At 40.7% G+C, this 24625-nt stretch overlaps 3 protein-coding genes across 6 annotated transcripts; all 3 read left to right on the forward strand.

Annotated features, from left to right (window-relative positions):
• Positions 1-1203: 1203 nt before the first annotated feature.
• Positions 1204-6170, forward strand: hspb7 (heat shock protein family, member 7 (cardiovascular)). The gene is made up of 4 exons (XM_069141432.1): positions 1204-1380; positions 1530-1722; positions 4729-4853; positions 5017-6170. The coding sequence occupies exons 2-4, from the start codon at positions 1557-1559 to the stop codon at positions 5194-5196; spliced, it is 471 nt and encodes a 156-aa protein (XP_068997533.1). The 5' UTR covers positions 1204-1380; positions 1530-1556; the 3' UTR covers positions 5197-6170.
• A 1713-nt stretch (positions 6171-7883) lies between these two features.
• zbtb17 (zinc finger and BTB domain containing 17) lies at positions 7884-18317 on the forward strand. 4 transcript variants are annotated; one of them, XM_069141070.1, is made up of 15 exons: positions 7884-8042; positions 9174-9425; positions 9568-9747; positions 10349-10675; positions 10824-10913; positions 11270-11538; positions 12258-12400; positions 12481-12814; positions 12976-13063; positions 14254-14370; positions 14496-14616; positions 15024-15154; positions 15298-15561; positions 15739-15828; positions 17008-18317. In XM_069141070.1, exons 2-15 carry the CDS (start codon positions 9221-9223, stop codon positions 17430-17432), a joined length of 2784 nt encoding a protein of 927 aa, XP_068997171.1. In that variant the 5' UTR covers positions 7884-8042; positions 9174-9220; the 3' UTR covers positions 17433-18317. The 4 variants fall into 4 exon arrangements, with proteins under 4 accessions (XP_068997171.1, XP_068997173.1, XP_068997172.1 ...); XM_069141072.1 differs by having other exon boundaries at positions 12481-12781; XM_069141071.1 differs by having other exon boundaries at positions 10352-10675.
• A 796-nt stretch (positions 18318-19113) lies between these two features.
• On the forward strand, positions 19114-24070 carry ddost (dolichyl-diphosphooligosaccharide--protein glycosyltransferase subunit (non-catalytic)). Its single transcript, XM_069141153.1, has 11 exons — positions 19114-19371; positions 20126-20236; positions 20343-20429; positions 20752-20855; positions 20966-21060; positions 21313-21406; positions 21579-21727; positions 22007-22154; positions 22769-22889; positions 23027-23128; positions 23423-24070. The coding sequence occupies exons 1-11, from the start codon at positions 19131-19133 to the stop codon at positions 23575-23577; spliced, it is 1407 nt and encodes a 468-aa protein (XP_068997254.1). The 5' UTR covers positions 19114-19130; the 3' UTR covers positions 23578-24070.
• The last annotated feature ends 555 nt before the right edge of the window (positions 24071-24625 follow it).

The raw sequence follows: 24625 nt of genomic DNA on the forward strand, positions 1-24625 counted from the left end.
AAAAGGTGTTCTTGCTCGACAATGTGGCCGACCACTTCGTTTCTTAGAGCAATGCACAAAGATTTGATTGGCAAACGAGAGGCACAAACAAACAAGAAAACCAATCAAAATCAAGGCTTAAAATTAAAGTGCATATACTGCCAAATGAAGCTTGTCTGGACATACAGAGAAGTCATACCTGCACGGTGAGAGGACACAAAGGAGCAGAATGAATGTTATATCCTGCATATAAGCTTTTCACCAAAAGGAAAATATTGAGACGCAACCCCTTTATTCAGTAACTGTTACTGATTACAGTTACATTTATTCTATAATTACATTACGTAACTAGTGTCTCCAGAACACTGGACATGGCAGATTATGGATGTTAATGACTGAAGTTCCCAGATGACTGATAAACCAGTGACGTGTTGTTTGTGTCTTACATGTAATCTGTGAATTATAGGCAACCTACACAAGTCACCTACACAGAGTCCATAAATGGGTTTTAATGGATTAGATGACAGCAGCACTAATCAGTCAGAGAAGAGCAGTGAGTGTTGTCTAATCATGATGGGTTGTGCTCCCCATGCAGATATTAATAGTCACAAAGCAATGTCACTACTAAGTCCACTGCCCCCACTGATAGCTTTGTTTTCAAGCACATTCTTTCCGTCTTTGTTTTGTTCTCAACTTATCCTCTTAGATAAGAGACGAGGCTCCTGTTTCACTTTTCAGTTCACTTTTTTCTCTTCATCCAGCGCAGCAGCAAGAAAACTGTTTTTCAGCAGATTTTCGGTCTTCATGTTGTGCGTTTAACAAATCAGGAATTAAATTAATGAATAGACGACTTGTCGCAATTTTAGTAGAAAATGGTGGCCCGAGAAAACAGAAACCTTCTCTAATGAGATGAAACCATGCTGAGCAAACAGTGGTCTGTATGCCATTTAATCTCAGAAACATGTGGGGATTCAATTTCAGGTCAAAGACATGGCACTGAATATGAAGAAGTAGAAGAAACAGACAGATGGAGCACTGGAGCACAGGGGGAATTAAAGTGAGTCTGGGGAAGCTATTTCAGGGACAGTGTGTCTGGAATGACAACTGTTGTCACCTCGTGCTCTTGCTCTGCCTCTCTCTGTCAAATCCCTCTCTCTCTCTCTCCCTCTTAACCTCGGGGCCTTCAATGCCCAGAACTTTTCCAACCACAGATCCTTCTCTCCATCTTTCTGTGCGTCTCATGATAAATATAGAACACTGTTACGTTTTCCCAATGAGCTGTGATACACGTGCCACCTCCCAACCATGCATGGGACGGCACAGTATATAAAGGCCATGAGTGAGTGGCTGCAAGAGAGCACTATAGTGAGAAATCTTACCTTACAGATATAAGAGGAAAAGGTAAAGACACAGAATATAGGAAGACAGAAGAGTTGTGTTTTATTTCTAAGATTTAAGCCTCTGGAGGACTCCCAGACCAGCCGCAAGAAGATTCAACTCTCTCCGCCTCCCTCTTCTCTCCCTTCACTCTCCCCCTCTGCCTTACCCAGCATTTACAGGAGTTACAGGAGTTATCCATGAGTGCGACCAACTCCTCTGCCTATCGATCGGAGCGTAGTTTCCACCAGACTTCATCCTCTACTTCGTCCTCTGGTAACCCATACATGGAGAAGAGCCGGGGACTGTTCGCGGAGGACTTTGGCTCCTTCATGAGGCCTGGGAGCGACACCTTGGGTTTTTCCAGTAAGTTGGAAGCAAATTCAGGTCTCTGGAACTCCTTTTGTAAACAAAAAAGGGTGTAAAAACAACAGCAAAAGCAAGTTGAAGAGACAGTTTTGACTGTAAAGTAGATTTATGTCTCTGCCTGGAAGTGATTTGTGTACAATGTGGTGTTTGGCTCCATAAAATGTGAGAAGTGACACTTAGGAGGAAGAAGACAACAGGCAGGACTTCGTCTGAAAGGCGAAAGGACTCTGGTGTGATTGATGTGAGGGGGAAAAAAATATTTTTCTCTGTAAGACTGTAGCCTAAATGGTGCTGTTGATGAAGAGAAAACAGATATACCCAAGAGAGCGCTCTCTATGTTGGACCTGTATTTCGAGAGACATTGAATTCTGTTCCAGGTTTTTTGAACATTCATGTGTTAAAAATACACAATAGGGTCATGAGACTTTTCACTTTCAGTGCCTGGTTCATCTCCTGGCTCAGTAATGTGTGCAGTTAGTGTGAACAGCTCTGTATCAGCTCATTGCTGGTGCACACAGACGTGTGAATGTGTGACATCTGATCTTTGAATGGACTCATAAGTCTGTGTGCTCAGTGCGTCAGGGGCAGCGCTGTATTGTTTTGGAACCATGGTCAGTATTCAATAGGTGCAGCACAAAGGCTTCAGGGTCTGTGCTGCTAAAGGGAAAGCAACACACACACACACACACACACACACACACACACACACACACACACACACACACACACACACACACACACACACACACACACAGACATGCATCAAGCCAGGGAATGCTGGACCAACTGCCAGCAGTGTGACTTCACACACAGAGCATCTGAGATGACGCCTGTATAAGGAATGACCAGATGGTTGCCTGGTGACCAGCGTCTACACACAGATACACGCACAGTTGGGATGATGTCACATAATCAAACTAACCTGTGCATGTGAAGTCAGAGCTAATATCACTCACACACACTAATTTCCAGTCAGTTGGCGCGTGTGTGGGGTCATGTGTACATAGTCCGTCACTGATGTCAGAGTCAGTTGGGTTTAATAGTCGTTACTGGCCAGAAAATGCATCACAGAATAATTTTCTCTCGTGTAGACCTGTTTCCTGCTGTACTGTTTTTAAATACAGGAGGCCAATTTAAAAAAAATAATGAATTAAAGGTTCTCACCAGAAATACCCACTAACAGGAGCCTGCCGTTCCTCTCAGCTCTTTTCTAGCCTCTTTTAGCCAATTTGTTTTGGTTTTACTGCCCTCCAAACTCTGCCCTCAGCATCCTTGTGTCCAGTTGTAGCAGCCAGCTGTTTTCTCAGGAGTTGGTGGAGATTAAACCAGAGCTAAAAGGAAAGTGACTGTTCATCAGGTAGACAGAACTCCTAACTAATGCTAAGTTTCTCCATGTGTATTCGACTGTTAGACAGCAACAAGGTTATATGGTGATAGTATAATATGTCAAATGTTACTACGTAGTTACTCTGCCACCAGTAGCTAGAATGTATGCAGCTTTAAAATGCACAAAGTATTATGCTGAAATAAAAGAAGTATGAAGTTTTCATAAATGTTAGTTAAAAATAGAAAGGGAAATTGTTGGTAGTTTGCTTTGCAATATGCCAAGAATGGAAATCATACCATCTTTAAGCACAACTGAGACTTTACAGTAACTCTCTCATGCTGTATGCCGTTGGCTGTGGTGTCGATTGTCTATTATAACTACAAAAAGCCCAGGTGCTACTACAACCCTGTTAAAAATTGGGACGCTGCGTAAAATGTAAATAAAAACAAAATGCAATGATTTACAAATCATGTAAACCCAGATTTACTTGTAAGTAGACTAAAGACAACATATCAGATGTTGAAACTGAGAATTATTTTAGTTTTATAAAAAAATTTATTCATATTTTAAATTCACATTATTATTTAAATCATTATTTAAACGTTGGGACAGGGGCAACAAACGAGAGTTGTGACAGAAAAGTTGTGTAAGGCTTAAAAACACACCTGATTGAACATCTCGGAACTAATTATTACTTACAAAGAGCATCCCAGAGAGGCAGAGTCTCTCAGCAGTGAAGTTGGGAAGGGGTTCGCCACTCTATAAAAGATTGTATAGGAAAATAGTGCAACAATCTAAGAATAATGTTTCTCAACACAGTTTGTTGCTACATCTAAAACTGCAGATTAAAACTCGACCATGCAAACAAGAAACCATATATGAACATGATCCAGAAATACTGCTGGTTTCTCTGGACCTGAGCTCATTTAAGATGGATTGAGGCAAAGTGGAAAACTGTGGTCGTACCAATTAAAATTTGAAATTATTTTTGGAAATCTTTGATGACCCATCCTGAGTCCAGGCTAAAGAGGAGAGGGACCATCCAGCTTGTTATTAGCGCACAGTTCAAAAGCCAGAATCTGTTATGGTATGAGGGCACATTAGTGCACATTGCATGGCACCATTATTGCTGAATGATATGTACAGGTTTTGGAGCAACATATTCTGCCATCCAGATGATGTCTTTTTTAGGGAAGGCCTTGCTTATTTCAGCAAAACAATGTAAATCCGCACATATTACAACAGCATGGCTCAGTACGATTCTGGGTGCTAAACTGGCCTGCTTGCAGTCCAGATGTCACCCATTGAAAACATTTGTCACATCATCAAATGAAAAATACGACAAAGGAGACCCTAATCTGTTGAGAAGCTAAAATTTTAAATAGGAGAAGGATGGGACAACATTTCACTTTCAAAACTCCAGCAACTGGTCTCCTCAGTTCCCAAATGATTGCAGAGTGTTGTTAAAAGAAGAGAGATGCTTGTAACCAATCCATAATGAGGCACTACCTTCAGGTACTGTAATCCACAATTTTCAGGCCAGAAGCATCTAAGTTTAAGTTCATTAGCAAGTAGAGTAGATGAAAATTCTGTGGAAATTAAATGTAGATATACAGTTGTATTACCCTGTTTCCTCCTGTAGTCTATTATCCTTTCTCATCTTGTGGTGTTTTCAGGTGGAGCTGGAAATATCAAGACTCTTGATGATTCGTACCAGTTCACAGTTGATGTGCGAGACTTCTCCCCTGAAGATGTCATCGTCACCACATCCAACAACCAGATAGAAGTTCATGCGGAAAAGGTGGGCAGCTTTCCTTTTAATTTCAGTTGGTGATATACTGTGGAGGTTTCAAAACATTATTAAACAGGGATCTGTGGTCTTTTGATGTGAGCAGAAAAACCGTGAACCATGTCATCTATTTTCAGTCACAATACACCATCGTCTCTAATATTCTCTCTTGCAGTTGGCCCCGGATGGTACCGTGATGAACACTTTCACCCACAAGTGTCAACTACCTGAAGATGTGGACCCCACCTCCGTGACATCATCACTGGGTGCCGAAGGGACCCTGACAGTCCGGGCCAGACGGCAACCAGCTAAACACGAGCTCGTACAGACCTTCCGCACAGAGATCAAAATCTAGAGAGGGACCAACTTCCTCACCACAAACCCCTCACTCTTGTGTTTTTTAGAGCCCGTTCTCACACCAAAAATGACAACATTGGTCGATTGTTAACAGTTATTCAAACTAACTGCATTTATGCAGGCAATACTGCGACCTCAAGTGGTTATAATAATTATGACCTGCGTGATGGAAGAGGTCATGTGACGCAGTATAAACGGTGACAAAGTCTCTGTAGGTTGACGGTGGCTTGATAGATCAAACATAGGATTTTCACTTATCACAGAAAACTACTTTTCGTGTCCCGTGTGAAAACAAATATCAAAGTTGACTTATTTTAATGAATTGAATGTTTTTAACTTGCATCAGATACATAATGTAACTTGCGTAACTAACCCAATTATTTTAACCCAGACAAGGATCTTTTCCTAAACCTAACCAGGTAGTGTTGGTGCCTAAACTAACCAAACTGTGACCAAAACGTACGAAGATCCGGTACGCTGATCGCTGGTATGTTCCAATGGTGAAATGACCTATTTGACTGTTTAGGTGTGAGGAGGTGTTGGTCCTACAGAGGGTGCTTAAACCACTCATATGTTGTTTTGAGAGTCTGTTGAAATCAACCTTGAGTCATTTCAGTGTGAGGATGTGATGGTTTTTCATGCTACTTCCTCTATTTCCTGTCCTCACTGTCATTATCCTACTTCAGGCACTCAGAGCGTCCCAACTGTGCTCCACAAAACAGCAACAACCCCTCACAGAAGAGAGCGATCATACCAGCACATAACATAATGAGACACAGGGACAGCAAATAGAGCTGCATTTGCACAAGCACAAACACACACACACACAGATGCTGATCAGTTCACGACTTCACCCCCATCTTTGAACACAATTCTAAAACACTCTCCTCTCAAAATGATGGTTTCTCATTTCTAATAACTTATTGTATATTATTACTTGTGTGAATAAATTGATCCTGCTTTGACAATAAACATTCTGCTTTGTGAGACCATTTTGATCGACACATGATGACTGGACAAACTGTAATTATTAAAGGTAGAGGTACACCAGCTAATTTGAGAGCAGTCATAAAAAAAAAATTATTGGAAAAAAGGGAGAGATGAATTTCAATCTCTTCAAAAAAATTGTATTCATTTTTAAACAGAACACATTTAATAATGTGAATCCAGTCTTTACTATTATTTTAGCCAATTTAGACCTTAATTTTTGATTAGTAAAATATACATTTTCTGAGGGTGGTTAGAGGTGCATTGGAGTATGAATGACTAGCCTATCACTGCTGTTTTCCTCACGATGTAATATCCAGAGAAAGGTGGATAAACCATGAGTACCATAAGGTAAACTCCTCTCAAGTTCAATGCAGAATGGAGCAGCATTTATTGACTGTACAATGGTGCTTCTATTCAGTCTTTTGTGTGAGAGGACATTTATGAAGCATCCTGTCTTTCATGGGGAAATCATTTCAAGGGAGTTGTCCAAGCAAAATAATTAAAAGGTCTTTCTTATGTGTCTATAATCACTGTATTCGAGCCATTCAGTGGCTTTTTTCATTAAAACATACTGCAAAATCATGTATAATGTAGTGTAAGAGATGTATGTTTTTAAGGTTCCCTCAAAAAGAGGTTTGCAAGTGATTCTGTATACTTTTAGAGCTCATACTTCACATTTGTTCAACCCTATTCCGCGCTGTATAGTACACTATGATTCATATTGAAAGACAAACAATGGGATTTGAAAGTTTGTGAACCCTTCAGAAATGTCTAATAGGTTGTATTTCACATAAATATGACCTAAAACATCAGCAGAGTTACACAAGTCCTTCAGTAAATAAATCAAAATATGCAAATGACACCAAAATATTATACTTGGTCATTTATTTATTGAGGAAACCAATCCCATATTACATATCTGTGAGTGGTAAAAGGATGTAAACCTCACAAAGGTCACAAAGAAAGCCAGGGTAACTTCTGATTAACTAAAAGTCTTAAAAGGAGAAAGTCACCGCTCTCCAAAAAGACATATTGGAAAAAGGAAAACACTTTATTCCAACATAAGAACTTCTGTGGAACATGGTGGTGGTAGTATAGTGGTTTGGGCCTGATTTGCTGCATCGGGCCCAGGACAGCTTGCCATCATTGATGGAACAATGAATTCTGAATTAGCAAGCAGTTTAAGTGTGGAAACCCACCAACATCCCTGAGTTGAAGCTGTTCTGGAGGAATGGTCTGATGTGCAGGGCCGTCCAACAGAAGCTTTTAGTCACAGCTACCACGAGGAGGTATAAATTTGTTTAATTGGGTTCTCTTTATCTAATTTTAAGAGTTGTGTGAAAATCTGATTATATTTGAGGTTATATTTATGCAGAAATGTAAAAAGGGATTTCAAGGGTTCATAAACTTTAAAGCACCACTATTTGTCTTTCAAAATGAGTCGGAAAGATGGCATGACATATTTTAGGTGGATTTAACAATCAGTTATATGCTACAAATCAGTTTAATAACAAGGCCCGTGTAAAATATATGTTTTTAGTGGTGGTTGCGGTGAGTTTCAGCTACATGGGGGGGAGAGTGTTATTACCAAAACCACGGAACTCGGGCTTATTGCGCCACCGCGTGGTCACCATCAGCCCAGCACGTGTTCGCACTGCGCGTGCTCCTCGGATACATCCGGCCGGTCCCTATCAATCGATCAGAGAGAGGAAGATGACGGCGGACGGAGTGAGCGGGGTAGGATCGATCACCGAACAACTCGATTGGGTTGGTTTCGCCTAACTGAGCTAAACACGCCGTAGCACCGCTCGGCCCAGCAGCCTGAAGCCGGAGCGAAGAAGCGAGAACAAGGAGGTAATTCAGGACTTAGTTGTCCGTTAAAATGGCGTTTCTATCAGGCGGAAAGAGCGAGCTGGGGGTGAAAACGACGGGAGAAGGCAGGCCCGACGAGACGGGCCGCCATCTTGTCCCTTCACTATTACATGCATGTAGGCACGCTAAATTAATCCCTGATAACAAAGCTACAAGGATGGAGGAATTGTAATCGATGTATTGCACCGTCAAACCGAGCTGTCAAAACTTGTAGAGGAAACTAAAGTTAGTCACCAAACATGCGCATCGCCACCAGGACAAAATGTTGAAGCTTCATTATGGTGTTAGTTAATGTCGGCGCTGCAGCTGCAGCTGTAGTTGTAGTTGGCGAACATTTCATCATACTATTTATTATTGCAACGAATTGCCCACTTTGGTGAGCTGTAATTTTGAATGGTTGTTCTTCGTTGTTAAGAAGCAGTTGTGAGTAGGAAGCATGTCTGTGTTACGGCTGTTCACTGGTGGTGTCCTGAAGGAATTACTGCACTCATGAACCCAGAAAACACCACCTTCACCAACAATACAACAAAAAACACACACATGTGTAGTAGCACAAATAACAAGATAACTGTGAAAATATATCCTAATAATTGATGTCATTAAAAAGTGCATTGTTACAACCAATTTGGACGACCTCTGTTACATATAATAATTCTTTATTAAACTAAACTTTGTTCATTACAAATGAATAGAAATTCAGTGCAAAATGAAACTGCCTTGTTTTCTTCAGACTTTTAAACAGTTGTTTCACAGAGTAAGTGCACATGTTAGTTTTCAATCTAATCACATTGGGGTTGTTACATGTAATTATGATCATTTTGTGCTACCAAATATAGCTGTTCATGACATATAAATAATATATATATATATAAACACACCCATTTATGAATGCTGGAGTTATGTATAACAATTTTGAAAGCCAATACGGCTTTTCTTTTTACTGAAAGTTTCACACAGCCTTCTAATATCCTCTCGCACTGGTATGATTGACTCTGTCAGTGGTCTGAACTATAAAGTTAAAAAGCGTCACGCAGGAGGAAAACACTGCCTGAATGGTAGTGTTTCATATAAACGGCAATGAATGACAATGCTAATGTGATGTTTTCTCCACAGAGCTCGTACCTGCCAGCCTCCTGCACCGTCCTCAAGCCTTCAGCACGATGGAGTTCCCGTGGCACAGTGGGAAGGTTCTGGAGCAGCTTAACCGGCAGCGCAGGCAGGGCTTGCTGTGTGACTGCACATTTGTTGTGGATGGGGTGGACTTCAAGGCCCACAAAGCTGTACTGGCTGCCTGCAGCGTCTACTTCCGCACCCTTTTCCTGGACCAGAAGGATGTAGTGCATCTGGACATTAGCAATGCATCTGGTGGGCTCCATATGTACCTTTAGTTCATTCATTTTCATCTTCCAGTACTTCTGACGTTGCATATCATCACAATGCTTTCCTTCAGTAGCAGTAAATGCACTCCACTGTCTCTGCTGTCTAACCAGCCTTGTTCTCGTTGCAGGTTTGGGGCAGGTCCTGGAATTTATGTACACCGCCAAGCTGACTTTAAGTCAACAGAATGTAGAAGATGTGCTGTCTGTTGCACACTTTCTACAGATGCAAGAAATCATAAATGCATGTTCAGCGTACCAGTCGATGTCAAATCCAACTCCGTCCCTCATAACACTGGATTTTGCCGTTGGTGAGATCAGTCTTCATATCGCTTTGTGTTCTTTATGACAGTGTAGAGCTGCAGTCAACACTCGGAAGAAATAGTTTTTGTAATTTATGCATCAGTCCTATTTCCATTTCAGTCATATCTGACTGTCCCTTTTAAATCAATGTACACTATTAATCTCTGCACAGATCAAATCTCACCGCTTGCACAGTAATTCATTTAATAATGGTAATAATCATTTCTTTTCTTGGTTAAATTTAACAATTTAGCAAGTTTAACATCATGGTGCTCCATGTTTGTATGGATGATGACAAAGATGCACTCTGAGCATGGTTGGTCGCAGTCATTATCTCATACATGAAAACAGAAGGAGTTTTACATTTTTAAACTTAAGTTCAGGCATTCATGATAGTTTTTATTCATTTTATTCTGGTAAAGTTATTAATGAATTACATCTTTTGTGTAGAATTGATGAGTGCTAATCTGTCTTTTGATTTAGTCTGATTGATTTGTAACATTTCAGTTAGGTTCTGAGAGTGTAATCAAAGCCTGAAATATGAATCCAGTCATTGGCTACTACAATCTATTTAAATTAAACCGCCTCTCCATTTTTTATTTAACAAAGCAGATCCAAAAACAGGTGAAGCTGGAAAGAAAGACGAACTTGAGAATGACCTGGCAGAAGTGGCATCACAAGCAGAGGAGCAACCTCCCAGCACTCCCACTGAAGAGAACGACCCCACACAAAGTCAGGACGGTTTAAAGGAAGTAATTTCTGCTGAAACTGATTCTCAGCCCAACCCCACCAGAACTCACCAGGGCCGTGGACGACCCTCCAAAACCAACCCCCTTTCTGCTCAAAAGAAGATATCTGTAAAGAATGAGGAAAAAAGTGCTGCGCAAGATGCACCTGTATTTCACGATGACCCCTCTGATGCCGACTACACACCCAGTAAATACATATTCAACTTAACTATCTGTTCAGTGAATGTCCTCTAATGTGTATAAAGTTTTAAAGACCAACAACATACTGGTAGTGTGTGGAACAAGTCTTGAACCTTTTTATTCAAAAATAAAAGATGATTTGAATTTATTTACAGAATCCCAGTTGAAAGCTGCCGGCAGCTCCTCCTACATGAGCTCTCGAGGGAGAAGAATCAGAAAACCTCCTCGACGAAACTTCCCACCAGGTGAGCAGCAGTCTGCGCTGATTTATTCAAACAACACCCCCTTTTTTTAGGCTCCCCACTGGTTGGGGAATTTGTTTTGAGTCTCAAGCTACCCATCCATTTTCTTCTGCTTATCAGAGGTATCAGACAGAACCTTTTCCTTAACAAGGAATTAAAAAAGTCTTTCTGATTAGAGCTCAAAAGATTCTTGTTTTATTTATTTTTAAAATCGTTTTCATCCAGTTCTAGATAAAGTGGTAACGATTTTTAAAAAACTCTTTCTAAAATCTGCCTTGAAATTTTGCTATATTGCTATTTCCAGTCAAGGCTCCAGACAAATTGTCATCTTCAAGTTTTTTCTGTGGTTGTCCTCACAGACAATGACTCAGAGGATGAAGGCCCATCATCAAGGACAATAACTGAGAAGCAGGTGGCAGAGCCGGTACATGTAGCCGAAGAACAGGACGAGGACTCTGTGGAGACCGGAGATGGGGAGGCCGATGATGAAGAAGACGATGTTGAAGAGGAAGATGACGAGTTTAGCCTGCAGGCGGGAGGATGCGGCGATAGAGACGGGAGACAAGCTCAGTCCATGAGCAGCCGATCTGAATCAAAGCCTTACAGCTCTGTGACACACAAATGTGAGGTGAGAAATGTCAGTGTGGTGGCAAGCAGGAGGAGTATCATAACAGAATGCATTTACAATCCGCAACTTCTTTACTTCAAGATGCAGTGTGGACCTTTTGTCTCCCCTTTCTGCCATTAAGAGTAAAAAATACTGTTCAACATGGGATCAATTATTTTGAGCATCACGACGAACACAAAAGGACTCATCTTACTATCAGATATTGATTCATTCAGTTGAAAAACATTTCCAAAGTCTAGAATGTTTTTTTTATCCTTATTTTAATTAGTATAGGGGCCCCTATGCATTCATTCAATGAGCACGGGAATGTGTAACCAAACACCAGATTTAAACCCTGTATACTGTGAAATACAGAGATTTACCTGGCAGTGAGAGGTTTAATCAGTATGAGTAGCTTGAACTTCTTTGGAAAAGACTTGAATGTAACAGACAATCATTTATTTATAAAAGTCCCACACTATCGCTTGACGTGTTTATATTTTGTCAGAGCCTTTTTGTCTTGTGCTTAAAAGTTCATGTCAACAGTTTGCTGCAAGCTGAGAAACAGCACTGCATCACTGTCACAGTAGAACCAGATAATGTTGGTGAGGCTGCAAGCTTTCATTCAAATCTTGGTAACGCAGGGAGTTTTATTTAAATATTGATTACATTTGCATGCAAATATTTGTATTCAAAGGTTTCGTCAGCTCACCCTTCATGGTACGTTTTCCTCTTTACAGGACTGTGGGAAGAAATTCACCCACACAGGTAACTTCAAGAGACACATGCGCATTCACACAGGAGAGAAGCCATTCAGCTGCCGGGACTGCAACAAGGCCTTCTCTGACCCTGCAGCTTGTAAAGCACATGAGAAAACACACAGGTGAATACAGTTGACCTCTACTCATTTCCACTGAACTCTGTCAGGTTTGTGTGATAAATTCAGCTCTCGTTGCCTCCCAGCCCTCTGAAGCCATACTGCTGCTCCACTTGTGGAAAGAGCTACCGCCAGATCAGCCTGCTCAACCTGCACCGCAAACGCCACACGGGCGAAGCCCGGTACAGCTGCGAAGTGTGTGGCAAGCTCTTCACCACTTCGGGCAACCTGAAGCGCCACCAGCTGGTGCACAGCGGCGAGAAGCCGTACCACTGCGACTACTGTGACAAGGCTTTCTCCGACCCCACCGCCAAGATGAGGCATCTGGAGACGCATGACACAGAGAAGGGCAACAAGTGTCCGCACTGCGACAAACGCTTCAACCAGGTGAAGACATGCTCAGAAAAGAGCAGCAGCTACGTAAATAATTCTATTCTGTTTTATTATATTTAAACACAAACATACGATTCCAGACAAATATTATAGAATCTCAATTGAGAATCTGAAGTGGCTAGCCATATATAAATATTGATGAACTGTGAGTGAAATGTCACTGAACATTTTTGTTTTGTGTTCCTTAGCTGGGGAATTTGAAGGCTCACTTGAAAATCCATATTGCAGACGGGCCCCTGAAGTGTAGAGAATGTGGCAAACAGTTTACCACTTCAGGTAAGAGGACAGTTTTTGGCTGGACCGCAATAGCAGGGCGAAAGTCTGTCACTGAGTGATGATTGAGTGATAAAGTTACACCATTGGTCAGCCGTGACTTCCTGTATCTGTTTCAAATTAAAAGCCCTCTAGCCTTTCATGCACAGTCTGGCCATATTCTACAGACTGGTGAGGAATTATAGGTCAAACCTGAATCCTTGACCTTTGTAATAAGGGGATCCTGGGGCTTTGTTGTGCATTTGGGCACTTTGCTGGCATGTGATCACTGGAAATTAATACAAAGTTATTCTGTGGTGAAACATTTCCGCCCTGACGGGAGAGGTTTTGGATAGAAAAGGAAAACAGGAACGTTTGCATGTGGGTGATGATGTTTGTGGCCCATCTTGGAACCTTTAACGCAGGGATCTGTGTTTGTTGAGGTTCAATTTATTATTGTTCACATAAAAGAAGCCTATTCAGCTAGTTGGATGGAGCTCAGCTATGTAAATGTTTCTAAAAATGAGAAGCTATCGGACACTTTCATTTTGTCAAAGTAGCTGTCGGAGGAAGAAAGGTTGGAGACCCCTGCTTTAACATGTAGGGTACAATTGTCTGGTTTGTTGCAATCATTTTGTTCTGAAACAATTAATAGATACGCAGAAAACTGACTAATGATTGAATTATTTATTATAGTTCAGCTATTAAACTCTGAAAAAAGTCAAACGTTCTTGGTATTCAAATATGAAGATTTAATGTTTTTTTTCTTTTGTAAGTCGTATAACTTCGGGTTTTGGACTTCATTCATTCAGCAGATTACACAGAGCTGCAGTTAATGTTCATCCAAATCCCTGATATATTTGAGTCATGACTCATGAGATTTTGTGGTGGGAAGTAATCTACAAGGGGATTCTTTGTTCTACTGTAACTGTAGCCTGCAGTCATTTGGCAGCAACATTTAATCCTTTTATGGCAAATAATGTGCTGTATAATCACTTTGTAACTCAGACTTTTTATTCCAATATAATAGTTACCATTACAAAAATGGCTTCAGGTAAATTGTGTTGTCCAACAGTAAGACTTCAGTTTTTGATCATTTTATGTCGCACAAGCTGCTTTTAGTTTATTAGCTGTTAGCTAAATAAAGTTGACGCAGTTGTTTCTTTGCTTTGAGACATTTGGTAACCCTTTGTGTGATCGTGCCCGTTTTTTAGGAAATCTGAAGAGACACCTGCGGGTTCACAGCGGGGAGAAACCATATGTCTGTGTGCACTGCCAGAGAGCTTTCAGTGACCCTGGAGCTCTGCAGCGACACGAACGCATCCACACAGGTACTCCCATGACATTCAGACAGACCACAGAAGGACTGAACATATTCTCTCCTGGTAGCCTGAATCCTCACATGGACATTAGACACTTCCCACCGTTTAGTGAGACAGTAATTATTATGTTACAGGAGAGAAGCCGTGCGTGTGTCTTATCTGTGGCAAGGCCTTCACCCAGGCCAGCTCCCTCATCGCTCACGTCCGCCAGCACACGGGAGAGAAACCCTACGTCTGCGATCGCTGCGGCAAAAGGTCAGCTTGGCAAGCAGATACATCAATGCTGCGATAATAGGCTCATGTTTCAAACTCACCTGTTCATGGGAGACATAACCTTTGAAAATATGTGAAGAGAGGACAGAAAGGATGAACTATTGGTTCAAGTTTATGCTTTACTTAAGGAATAACGGAAATCACAGACTATGTGTGTGACCAACTGGAAAAATATTTCACATTTGTGAAGGACGTTGAAGCTCGCTGACAACGACCTTCACTTAGCACTGATCTTAACAAGGATTACTAATATGTTACAACAGATGTCATCCCCTAGAGACCAGTTGTTTAGAACTGTTTTTTTGTTTTTGTCAACTTCACTGAACTGACCCTTTAAAATGTGTCAGGGAGCCAGATGAGGAACTTGTCTAATATTTCTCTCTGGACAGGTTTGTGCAGTCCAGTCAGCTGGCCAATCACATTCGCCATCACGACAACGTCCGGCCACACAAATGTCAGATGTGCAACAAGGCGTTCGTCAATGTGGGAGACCTGTCGAAGCACATCATCATTCACACAGGTAAGGACAATGTTTGTGTCTGATAATTATGAGGCTTCAAGGTCGTGGAGAAAACAATGACACTGACTTTCATCTGTTACGATCACATCTCCATCCCCCAATAAGCCTTCAGCTGGTTGCTTCTCTCTGTCTTGTTGTCTCAGGGGAGAAACCTTTCCTGTGTGACAAATGCGGTCGAGGGTTCAACCGTGTGGACAACCTGCGCTCCCACGTCAAGACTGTCCACCACGGCAAAGCTGGCATGAAGCGGCTGGTGTTAGCCGGGGGGAGCGCTGAGGACGAGGCTGATGGGTGCGCGGGGGGATCCACCTCTGACAGCGAGATCAACATTGTTACCGTCACCACAGAGGACATCGTCACCCTGGCAACAGAGGCCCTGGCAGCCACTGCTGTAGCTCAGCTTACAGGTCAGACAGCGTCTTTAAGGCCAGGTGTGGTGTATTTTGGGGACATATCAAATTGCTATTCGAGGACTTTTATCAATTCCACAAACAACATCCTGCACCTTTGTAGACGATGAAAGGATGAAGATAAACGTGATCAAACTGAGAATGTTTAATTGGTTGTCATGTGTCTGTTAACAGTCGTTCCGGTTGCCACTTCGGTGTCTGCAGATGAGACCGAGGCTTTGAAAGCTGAAATCAACAAGGCAGTGGAGAAAGTGCAAGAAGCAGGTAAGACTGGTACTTTGTTTGAACTCAGTCATCCGCATTTGAATAGTATCATGTCATTAGAAAACAATACAAACAACTGAGTAAGAAATCACAGTTTAGAAGATGACAGGATTTCAGACCCGGGTGTGGAAAAAACAAAAAATATGATTCCGTACTGATCCATCACCAGGAATTGAGTTAATGTGACGCATACAGAATGTCCTGGAATGTATATAGCGGATATTATGGTTTTCAGCATCAATTATGAACACGTTTAATAGAAGCAGCTTAAGGACAAAAATATTTTTTATATATTTTGACAATACAGGATTTTCTGTCATTTCGTTATTTAAGGTGAGAAATTATCAGCAGCAACGTTCAGACACAAAATAATAGTTTACTATTGAGTGGCTGTAAATTTGACCATTTATCTGTCAATGACTGGCACTTTTTAATTGATTTTCCACCCTGCTGGTATTAGCATTACAATAACAGATTGACGGAACGTGTGCATGTACGAATGGAACCATCATAAATACTCAAACAGACCTGTGAAGTTTTGTAGAATTGGTTTGTATTATTAATAATCTTCTAACTTAAATAACATTTATATGAGTTCATGTATGCATTACAAGATGATAAGTCTCATAAAAAAAGAAGTAATATCATGTTGAGAATATGATCATTTATTTTTTTGTTCCTTTCAAAGATAATGTATTTCATGATCTGAGCAGATGTAGTTTTCCCACCTGTCATGGAGTTGCAGATGTCTGTTTTTGTTTTGTGTTTTTTAACTTTAAAGGGGACCTATTATTCTTTTCTGTCACTGATATAATGTTATAGTGTTGGATGTTCATATTAAACTTGGCCAAAATTTCAAATAATAGCAACTGTACATGTAAAAAAGAAGCTCAAGCTTTAGACTGAACTGACCTCTCAGTTTACAATGTGCTGACATCAGCTCGTCACAGATCGACCGCACCAAGCACATCAGGACATGAAAAACAGACCAACGAGGCTTGTTGTCATGGAAGAGTTATTGTTGTATTGTGTACTGTAGTGTTTAACATATTAAAAGCCACATCCGGAAAGACAAAGATATTTTCAAGCCTTCCAAGTAGATTGGTTTACAGTTAGGGAAACAGAATGAGAAATATGAATGTGAAAGACTTACTTTGTCTGCTGTTCTTCTGTTTCCAGACCCCAACACCCAGATCTTGTACGCTTGTGATTCATGTGGTGATAAATTCTTGGACTCCACTTCCTTGGCTCAGCACGTACGCATCCACACAGCTCAGGCCCTGGTCATGTTCCAGGCAGACTCTGACTTCTATCAGTACACCGCAGCCACGACCGCTGAGGGGGATTCTGCTACAACATGGCAACCCACGGCGGAACAGGTCATCCAAGAAGGAGAGCTCATCTTCCGTGCCCAGGACGGAGAGGGAGAAGCAGAAGGAGGGATAGTGGGACGGACACAAGACGAAGAAGGGTCAGGAGAGGTGATTCATGAGGAGGAGCAGGTGGAGGATGGACAGATGGAAACTCACACTGAGCTCCGAACAGATGGAAAAAATGCAGAGAAGGAGAAAGAAGAGGAAATGGACTGTGAGAGTCACGCGTAGTGGGGTAGTTTGTGAAGAATTTGGAAATATTGCTTGTAACACAAATGTAATTTATACAGACTGAAATTCAAGAAATAATGAGTGATGAGACCTCGGAGCTTCACTGTAACACAATGTTACAGATACATCTAAACTGGATTCATAAAATACACTTTTCTCAGACAGTTTTATCTGCAGATTTATGATCATAAATCATGTTTTTGCTCTCTTTTTTTCCATTATACAAGGTGAGATGCTGTAATTTTGTTAAATGTTGATCATTCTTGCAGATATAGTTATACAGCTTTGTATAGTTTGTTTATTTTTAGAATGAAATGTAGGACTTTGCATTGTCCTTCCCATAAAACACTGATCTAGATCACAGTTCTGTCTTATCTAATGTAACTTAAAGAGGGACTTGTCTCATATTTTTCCATTTCTCTGATGAAAGATACACTTTCCTTAAAATATTTTATTGTACTTAGTTAAAGTATTTTCATGCAAAGCAAGTTATACAAAGATTATCTATATGAACATTTGGGGTAATAAAGATTTAAGTTAAGGGCAAATAACACCTTTTGAAGTTTCATTTCTTCATGTTTTTAGCAAACGTAAATCTTCTTTGTATAGTAAATGTATGTGTTATGTGTCCTTAAAATAAGTATTAATACCTCTTATTGAATATAAAAATGGATACGTATGGTGATGACATACTGATGAACAACTTTCAGATTCAAGACAACTCTTTTTTTCTTGGTTTAGGACAGTTTCCTGTCATCAGTGATTTTGTGTCATTATTTCTTCTATTTATATTAACACCTGCATAATGCTGTGTTATATATCTGTACCCCTGCATAGCCTCACTGGAAGTTATCTTTAGCTCAATAAAGAATCATCGCAGTCTGACTCGCTTTGTGTTGTCTGTTTATTTTTTATTAGAATTGTTTTTATTTGCCATGTGCATGTGTACAAGGACTTTCAGTTGGTTCAGGTGTCAAACATATGTCCAATTTCAATAGTTGAACAAATCCAAATTTAGAAAGGAGAACTGAAAAAAATAGAGCAACAATTCTATGCATAGATCTCAGAAAATATACACATATAATATAGAAACTGGGGGATTCATGTGGAACAATAAACAACACGGAACACAACAAAAAATACCCTTTTGATGCAAAATGACAAAGTGGTGTGCACACAAGCAGTCAGACAAGGTAGTGTAGCAGAAGTGTAATACAGTATGGTATGGGATAATAGAGAACCATGACAATATATCCTAAAAACAATATACTGTGCATCACTTTAAGTTTGGGAAGGTGCACTACAGATATGTAAATTAATCAAATGTATAAACTCCATTTGGAAAAAAAGTGCACTACACAGGAATATAGGATAATACATTTAATTACACATTTATTGTATTCAAATGATTGTTTTCAGTCAAAATACAGGCAGACAGACAGCATCAGTTTAGATAAACATACACAAAACATGGGGAATGACATTTTAAGTTAATTTATGAAGTCGTAGACTAGTTTTGGTTATGACTGCCAGGCACATATTTTCATTGCAGTCTCTTGTCTGCCGTCTTGGTCAGTCGTATCACAAAGCTTTCATCCCATTGGTCAAGGCGACGCGTTCCACTCTGTGATTGGTTGGATCTCGGGGTCAAAGTTAAGCACCACTGCTGGTAACGCTGACGTCGACTTCTGCAGTAAAATGGCGACGGCGTTGACAGCGGTCGTGCAGACGGACCGTTCCGGTTCTTTATCATCGTCATCCAAGAAGCGAACCGGAACGATGGCTTTGAGGAGGTTCAGACTTTTAGACAACAATGTCATTTTACTCCTTTCGTTAGTCTCTGTGTTGCACTGTGCTCTGGCTGACGGGAAGACGCTGGTGCTGCTGGACAACCTCAACATCAGAGACACCCATTCAATCTTCTTCCGCAGTCTGGCAGGTCGGTACAAGAAGCGTGCTTTTATCAAACTCACTCGCTTTCCTAAATACTATTGTGGATCCCTCTTGCATCAGGTCGTAATGTCGACGCACTGCAGCACAACAAGACCGCCAGCATGATCTTATCTCTATTATGTTGTCTGTGTCTCCCCAGATTTAATCCAGGGCCCTGACTGTTCAATATGTCTCAGCTATTTAATCCCAGTATACAATGTTTAGATTTTCGATTTCCATTTAGACCTCACCCAAATATTCAAGTACACGCAACTGATCGAAATACTTTAAAAGCAATTAAATGAGGGTGTGCATGGTTATGAGCACGTTAACATGCGTCCACTACAGTGATCAGACAGCTTTGGTTACTTTTCAGATGTAGATTAGAAACGATGCACAATATCACAACTTTTTAAAATACAAGCCATTGTTAACGATGAAACCAGTTTGTCCTCTGACGTTTTACAAAAAGCAGGTTACATTTCAGATAATCTGTTAATACTGTATACAGCAAGTAAATGTGTGGAATACTATTATCAAATGACCCATAAATCAAAACTAATAGGCTGTTATGAAAAGATAACTTCTTTTTTTTTAACTTGTCTCTTGTGATAAGGAGGTATGATTATTTATGACGTCAGTCCTCGCAAGCCTTTAATATTGTTGTTGTCCAGTGTTCCCGAATCGTTTGGAACATTGTTCGATAGGTTTACACACGATAGTGTCGATGTTTTGCTGATAACGCCTCTCTTCTTTCTCAGATCGTGGCTTCGACATCACGTTCAAGACGGCTGATGATCCCTCCCTGTCTCTGATCAAATATGGCCAGTTCCTGTACGACCATTTAATCATCTTTTCGCCATCAGTGGAGGGTAAATTTCACAATCTTAATTCAAAAACAGGTGAAAATTGGTATGCCTTGTGTTTGCTGTGTTGAAAAATATCTGTAAAATGTATTTTGTTTTTGGTCATCTGCAGACTTTGGTGGAAACATAAACGTGGAAACTATCACCTCCTTCATTGATGGTGGAGGCAACGTCTTGATTGCTGCCAATTCAGACATTGGTCAGTAGATTTCGAACAGTATTTGCTCCAATGTTATATCACTTCAAATTGTGGAATATTAGGCAAGTTTATTTGTATAACCCATTTCAACAACAAGGCAATTCAAAGTGCTTCACACAAAACCATTAAATACATCAAAACATAACGCAAAAGGAAATTAGGAACAGTGATTAAAACATTAATAAACACTGATTAAAACGAGGTAAAAGTAGGATAAAAGTTACAGTGCAGTTGAAGACATCCTCAAATCTGCTTCAGTGAAAGGCAGCGGCAAACAGAATTGTTTTTTTTATATTACTGTTTGTTTTATCTTGTTACCCAGGTGACCCTCTGAGGGAGCTGGGCAGTGAGTGCGGCATTGAGTTTGATGAGGAGAAGACTGCTGTCATTGACCATCACAACTACGATGCATCTGATCCTGGAGAGGTAAACGCTTTGATCCTCAGACATCGGGCACATTTCCTTTGTTTCACAAGTTCAGTCTTCAGAAGTGACTCTCCACGTTGGTATTAAATAGTGATCTTTCTTGTGTGCAGCACACCATGATTGTCGCTGACCCTGAGAACCTGCTGAAAGCTCCCACCATCGTCGGCAAACCCACCAACAAACCCATTTTATTCAAGGGTGTCGGGTAAGCGAAACAGAACCGGATTTAAATGTCACCAACCAAGATTTTCTTTGTACCACATGAAAAGCCCTAAATTATTTTTATGCACCGAGTATGAGCTTAATGTAAGAGAATGCTGGTGTGAATAAATAAGTCCAATATTCAGTTGGTTTGATGAATATCATAATCATAGTTTTGTCTTGATTTTAGACTGTGCTAAGATCAAGTGCATTAGAATGAATTTGAACTCGTGTGCCACGGACCTCCCTCTTCTAGCATGGTTGCAGACCCAGAAAACCCTCTTGTCCTGGACATCCTCACCGGCTCTTCCACCTCTTACTCCTTTTTCCCTGACCGACCTATCTCTCAGGTAACATCACTCACACACTGTATCATCATAATAAAGTTTAAAAGTCTACTCGTATTGATCCTTCAATGTCCTCAGCTTGATTATTAAGCTTTTCATTTACTTTCTAAATCTGAGATGTATTTCTGCCCAAGACCATTTAGTGACCAGTGTTTTGTTTTTTTTACCTCTCCAGTACCCTCATGCTGTTGGCAAGAACACCCTCCTGATCGCCGGCCTCCAGGCCAGAAACAACGCCAGAGTGGTTTTCAGCGGCTCCCTGGAGTTCTTCAGCGACGCCTTCTTCAACTCTGCTGTGCAGAAGGCCACACCGGGTTCACAGAGGTGCTCATCACTATTCTTTTACAAAATCCAAAAACATCCTGGTTTGTTTTTTGTACCATGTGAACGTTACTGCTCAGCTGTGCTCAATGCAGATGTCTACAAGTGTGGAGGTGCTTACAAAATGTTGCATTGCAGTTTGGTGTATTTTAGAACTATTTATCTGCTAAAGCTAATCAGAACGAGCGAAGTCTCATAATATAACCTGTAATTTGTAAGACCACCTCTGATATTTCTATGTGGGCAGCTGACGGCTTATATTTTTTTGTGTGATTTGTTTAGGCACGAGCAGACGGGGAACATGGAGCTGGCCGAGGCTCTGTCTCGCTGGGTGTTCAAGGAGGCCGGAGTCCTCAGAGTGGGAGCTGTTACCCATCATCCTGTGGGAGAGCGCACTCCCCCTGCAGCGTATACGATCACAGACCTTGTGGTGAGTTTTGAAGATCCCATATTTGACACTTTTTTCTAATGTTTTATTTGCTATTTGTGTTATAAGTACCAAAAAACATCTCAATATAATTTTACATCTCCTCTCTTAAGCATTTCTCTGGAGCTCCACCAAGAACAGCTGATTTGAGTCTGTATCTTTAAGGCTCATTGATATCAGTGATCCTCTCTTCTGATTGGCTAACTTATTTCTGAGTGGCGCATGTTTATGCAAACCACAGCTTTTCTTGGTCTTTGTAGCTAGCGAGCTCTGCAGTGGAATGACTGCTCTGTGTTGTCGTCCTCATAAAACTTTGGACAATGAGCTGTGCTGAAGGCAGACAGATGACATGAGCATGAGTTTGTGACATCAGAAATTCAGGGAAGTCCAAGCGACTCATCCAACAGCACAGTTTCTGAATACAAACTATGTGCATTTCTCCAGTGTTTTGATACTTTGTCTTTATTTAGAACCCAGATCTGCTTTATGTTCAGGAAAGCAGTGGTGATATCAGTTTATGCAATAAGGGACTTTTAAAAAGTTTGTGAAGTTTTATTGCCCTGAAGACTTTAGCCCAACTCTGTGTTTCTCAATCAGTGTGAACTTTTCTCACGCAGGAATACAGCATTGTCATCGAAATGCTGTTCGAGGGCCGCTGGGTCCCCTTCGATGGTGACGACATTCAGCTCGAGTTTGTGAGGATCGATCCCTTCGTCAGGACTTATCTCAAGAAAAATGGTGTGTCGTTGTGCTGATAGAACTTTCAATTCTTGTCTACAGCCTCTTGCATCCTTATGATCTGGGGAGTTGAGTTGCCTGTAACCTCATTGTTATAAATAGCATCCACCATAAATGCTGCATTGTCTTCCAACTAGGAGGTAAATACAGCGTCCAGTTCAAGCTGCCTGATGTGTATGGAGTCTTCCAGTTCAAAGTGGACTACAACAGACTGGGATACACACATCTCTATTCTTCTACTCAGGCAAGTTTCTCAGGCTCACTGCACCTGGACTCAGCCAAATCACAACACTGGTATGGTCTTTCTAGAGAAGGAATCGTGAAGATTTTTTTTTACTCTGTTAAATAAATGAATAAAATAGTAGATGGAAAAAGATTTTTCCAATTGAGTATGTTGGTTATTTTTCCTCAACCTCAGGGTTGTCTTTTATGCACACACTAAAAATCTTAGTTATCTACAACTTGACCTGTTCTATGATTTACAGTTCATTTAACATCCGTCATTGCTGACTTCAACAATTGTGTCTCTCCACCACAGGTATCCGTGCGTCCCCTGCAGCACACTCAGTACGAGCGCTTTATCCCCTCAGCCTTCCCATACTATGCCAGTGTCTTCTCCATGATGACAGGACTCTTTGTCTTCAGCATCGTCTTCCTGCACATGAAAGAGAAGGAGAAGTCAGACTAATGCAGAGAAAGAGAGAAAAGGAGAAAACAAGAATACAGAATGGAACTTGTGGTGTCGAGAGTTGAAATTGAATGTCTTGATGGATTAAGTCTTCACACAGGGACTTTGCCTGTTTCTGTTCTGTTATTTGGGAACTCAACTAATGGGGGTCTGCAGGCCAAAAGGTGGTTCTGACTGCAATACAATGGTTGGTTTTTTGGGGGTTTTTTTTTTTTTTCTACTTTGAAATCTCCCAAGGGCCTGTATATGTTCTAAAGTCAGTCAGCATTTGTATAATGTTGCTTTACGTTTGATAAAACTATCTCTCAAGTAGGGCATTTTCCTTTTGAAAAGGAATCTAAATTAAAGTTTGACCCACATTTTCTCAATCATCAAAGGTTATTGTGAGAACTACATGCACTGAATTTGCCAACTGTTCCTTTGTTTTTGATAAGACTTTGATGCGTTTCCAAAAAGGTTGGAGTCATCTTAACAATAAAATATTGACATTCCACTCAGTAGACATTCCTGTGACTTTACATAATCATGCCTCATTTACAATAATGCATTGAAATATGTGTCCTGGATCTAATGCTATAGTCTGTGACCAATTTAGCTGTTGCCTGCAGTGACACACTGTCCTGGAAACTAGTTGTATGGCAAACTAAATTTATTTATTTAATGCTGCTTGGGGGGGAAAAAGCTAAATGAGTAAAACAAAATAAAAAAAAAGAGAGAATGTAATTGATTAAAATCTTTCAAGACTTTTGAGAAAGTTGTCAGTTTGAGACTTGACCTCCTTTTAGTGTCAATGAAAGTGTTAAGTTCTATAAACGGCACTTCAGCTCCCATCGTATGATTCGCCAAAGTCTGGATGAGGAGACAACGTAAACCAATTCAGAAAGAAGATTTATTTTTTTTACGACTAAGCGCAAACATGCAGTCCGGCAGGCAGGCCGAATTCAGGAGCTAATTCTGATTATTCAAATTCAGCCACAGCATTATGATGTCTTGTGTTTTCGCACAACGCCGAGCACGCAAACTTAAAATTGCAAAACTTTTGAACGCG

The sequence above is a fragment of the Embiotoca jacksoni genome, unplaced genomic scaffold (assembly GCF_022577435.1).
Source record: "Embiotoca jacksoni isolate LCO1_2020_lvr unplaced genomic scaffold, fEmbJac1.0.p SCAF_9, whole genome shotgun sequence".
Lineage (NCBI taxonomy): Eukaryota > Metazoa > Chordata > Actinopteri > Embiotocidae > Embiotoca > Embiotoca jacksoni.

What these genes read in the sequence shown, in the direction of transcription:
- hspb7 (XM_069141432.1), top strand. Translation starts at nt 1,557, where the DNA reads ATGAGTGCGACCAACTCCTCTGCCTATCGATCGGAGCGTAGTTTCCAC. An exon ending in CGACACCTTGGGTTTTTCCA is followed by an intron (nt 1,723 to 4,728) that starts GTAAGTTGGAAG and finishes TGGTGTTTTCAG; the next exon opens with GTGGAGCTGGAAATATCAAG. An exon ending in TAGAAGTTCATGCGGAAAAG is followed by an intron (nt 4,854 to 5,016) that starts GTGGGCAGCTTT and finishes TCTCTCTTGCAG; the next exon opens with TTGGCCCCGGATGGTACCGT.
- zbtb17 (XM_069141070.1), top strand. Translation starts at nt 9,221, where the DNA reads ATGGAGTTCCCGTGGCACAGTGGGAAGGTTCTGGAGCAGCTTAACCGG. An exon ending in CTGTGACACACAAATGTGAG is followed by an intron (nt 11,539 to 12,257) that starts GTGAGAAATGTC and finishes TCCTCTTTACAG; the next exon opens with GACTGTGGGAAGAAATTCAC. An exon ending in TGCGATCGCTGCGGCAAAAG is followed by an intron (nt 14,617 to 15,023) that starts GTCAGCTTGGCA and finishes CTCTCTGGACAG; the next exon opens with GTTTGTGCAGTCCAGTCAGC.
- ddost (XM_069141153.1), top strand. Translation starts at nt 19,131, where the DNA reads ATGGCGACGGCGTTGACAGCGGTCGTGCAGACGGACCGTTCCGGTTCT. An exon ending in CTGACCGACCTATCTCTCAG is followed by an intron (nt 21,407 to 21,578) that starts GTAACATCACTC and finishes TTACCTCTCCAG; the next exon opens with TACCCTCATGCTGTTGGCAA. An exon ending in GACTTATCTCAAGAAAAATG is followed by an intron (nt 22,890 to 23,026) that starts GTGTGTCGTTGT and finishes TCTTCCAACTAG; the next exon opens with GAGGTAAATACAGCGTCCAG.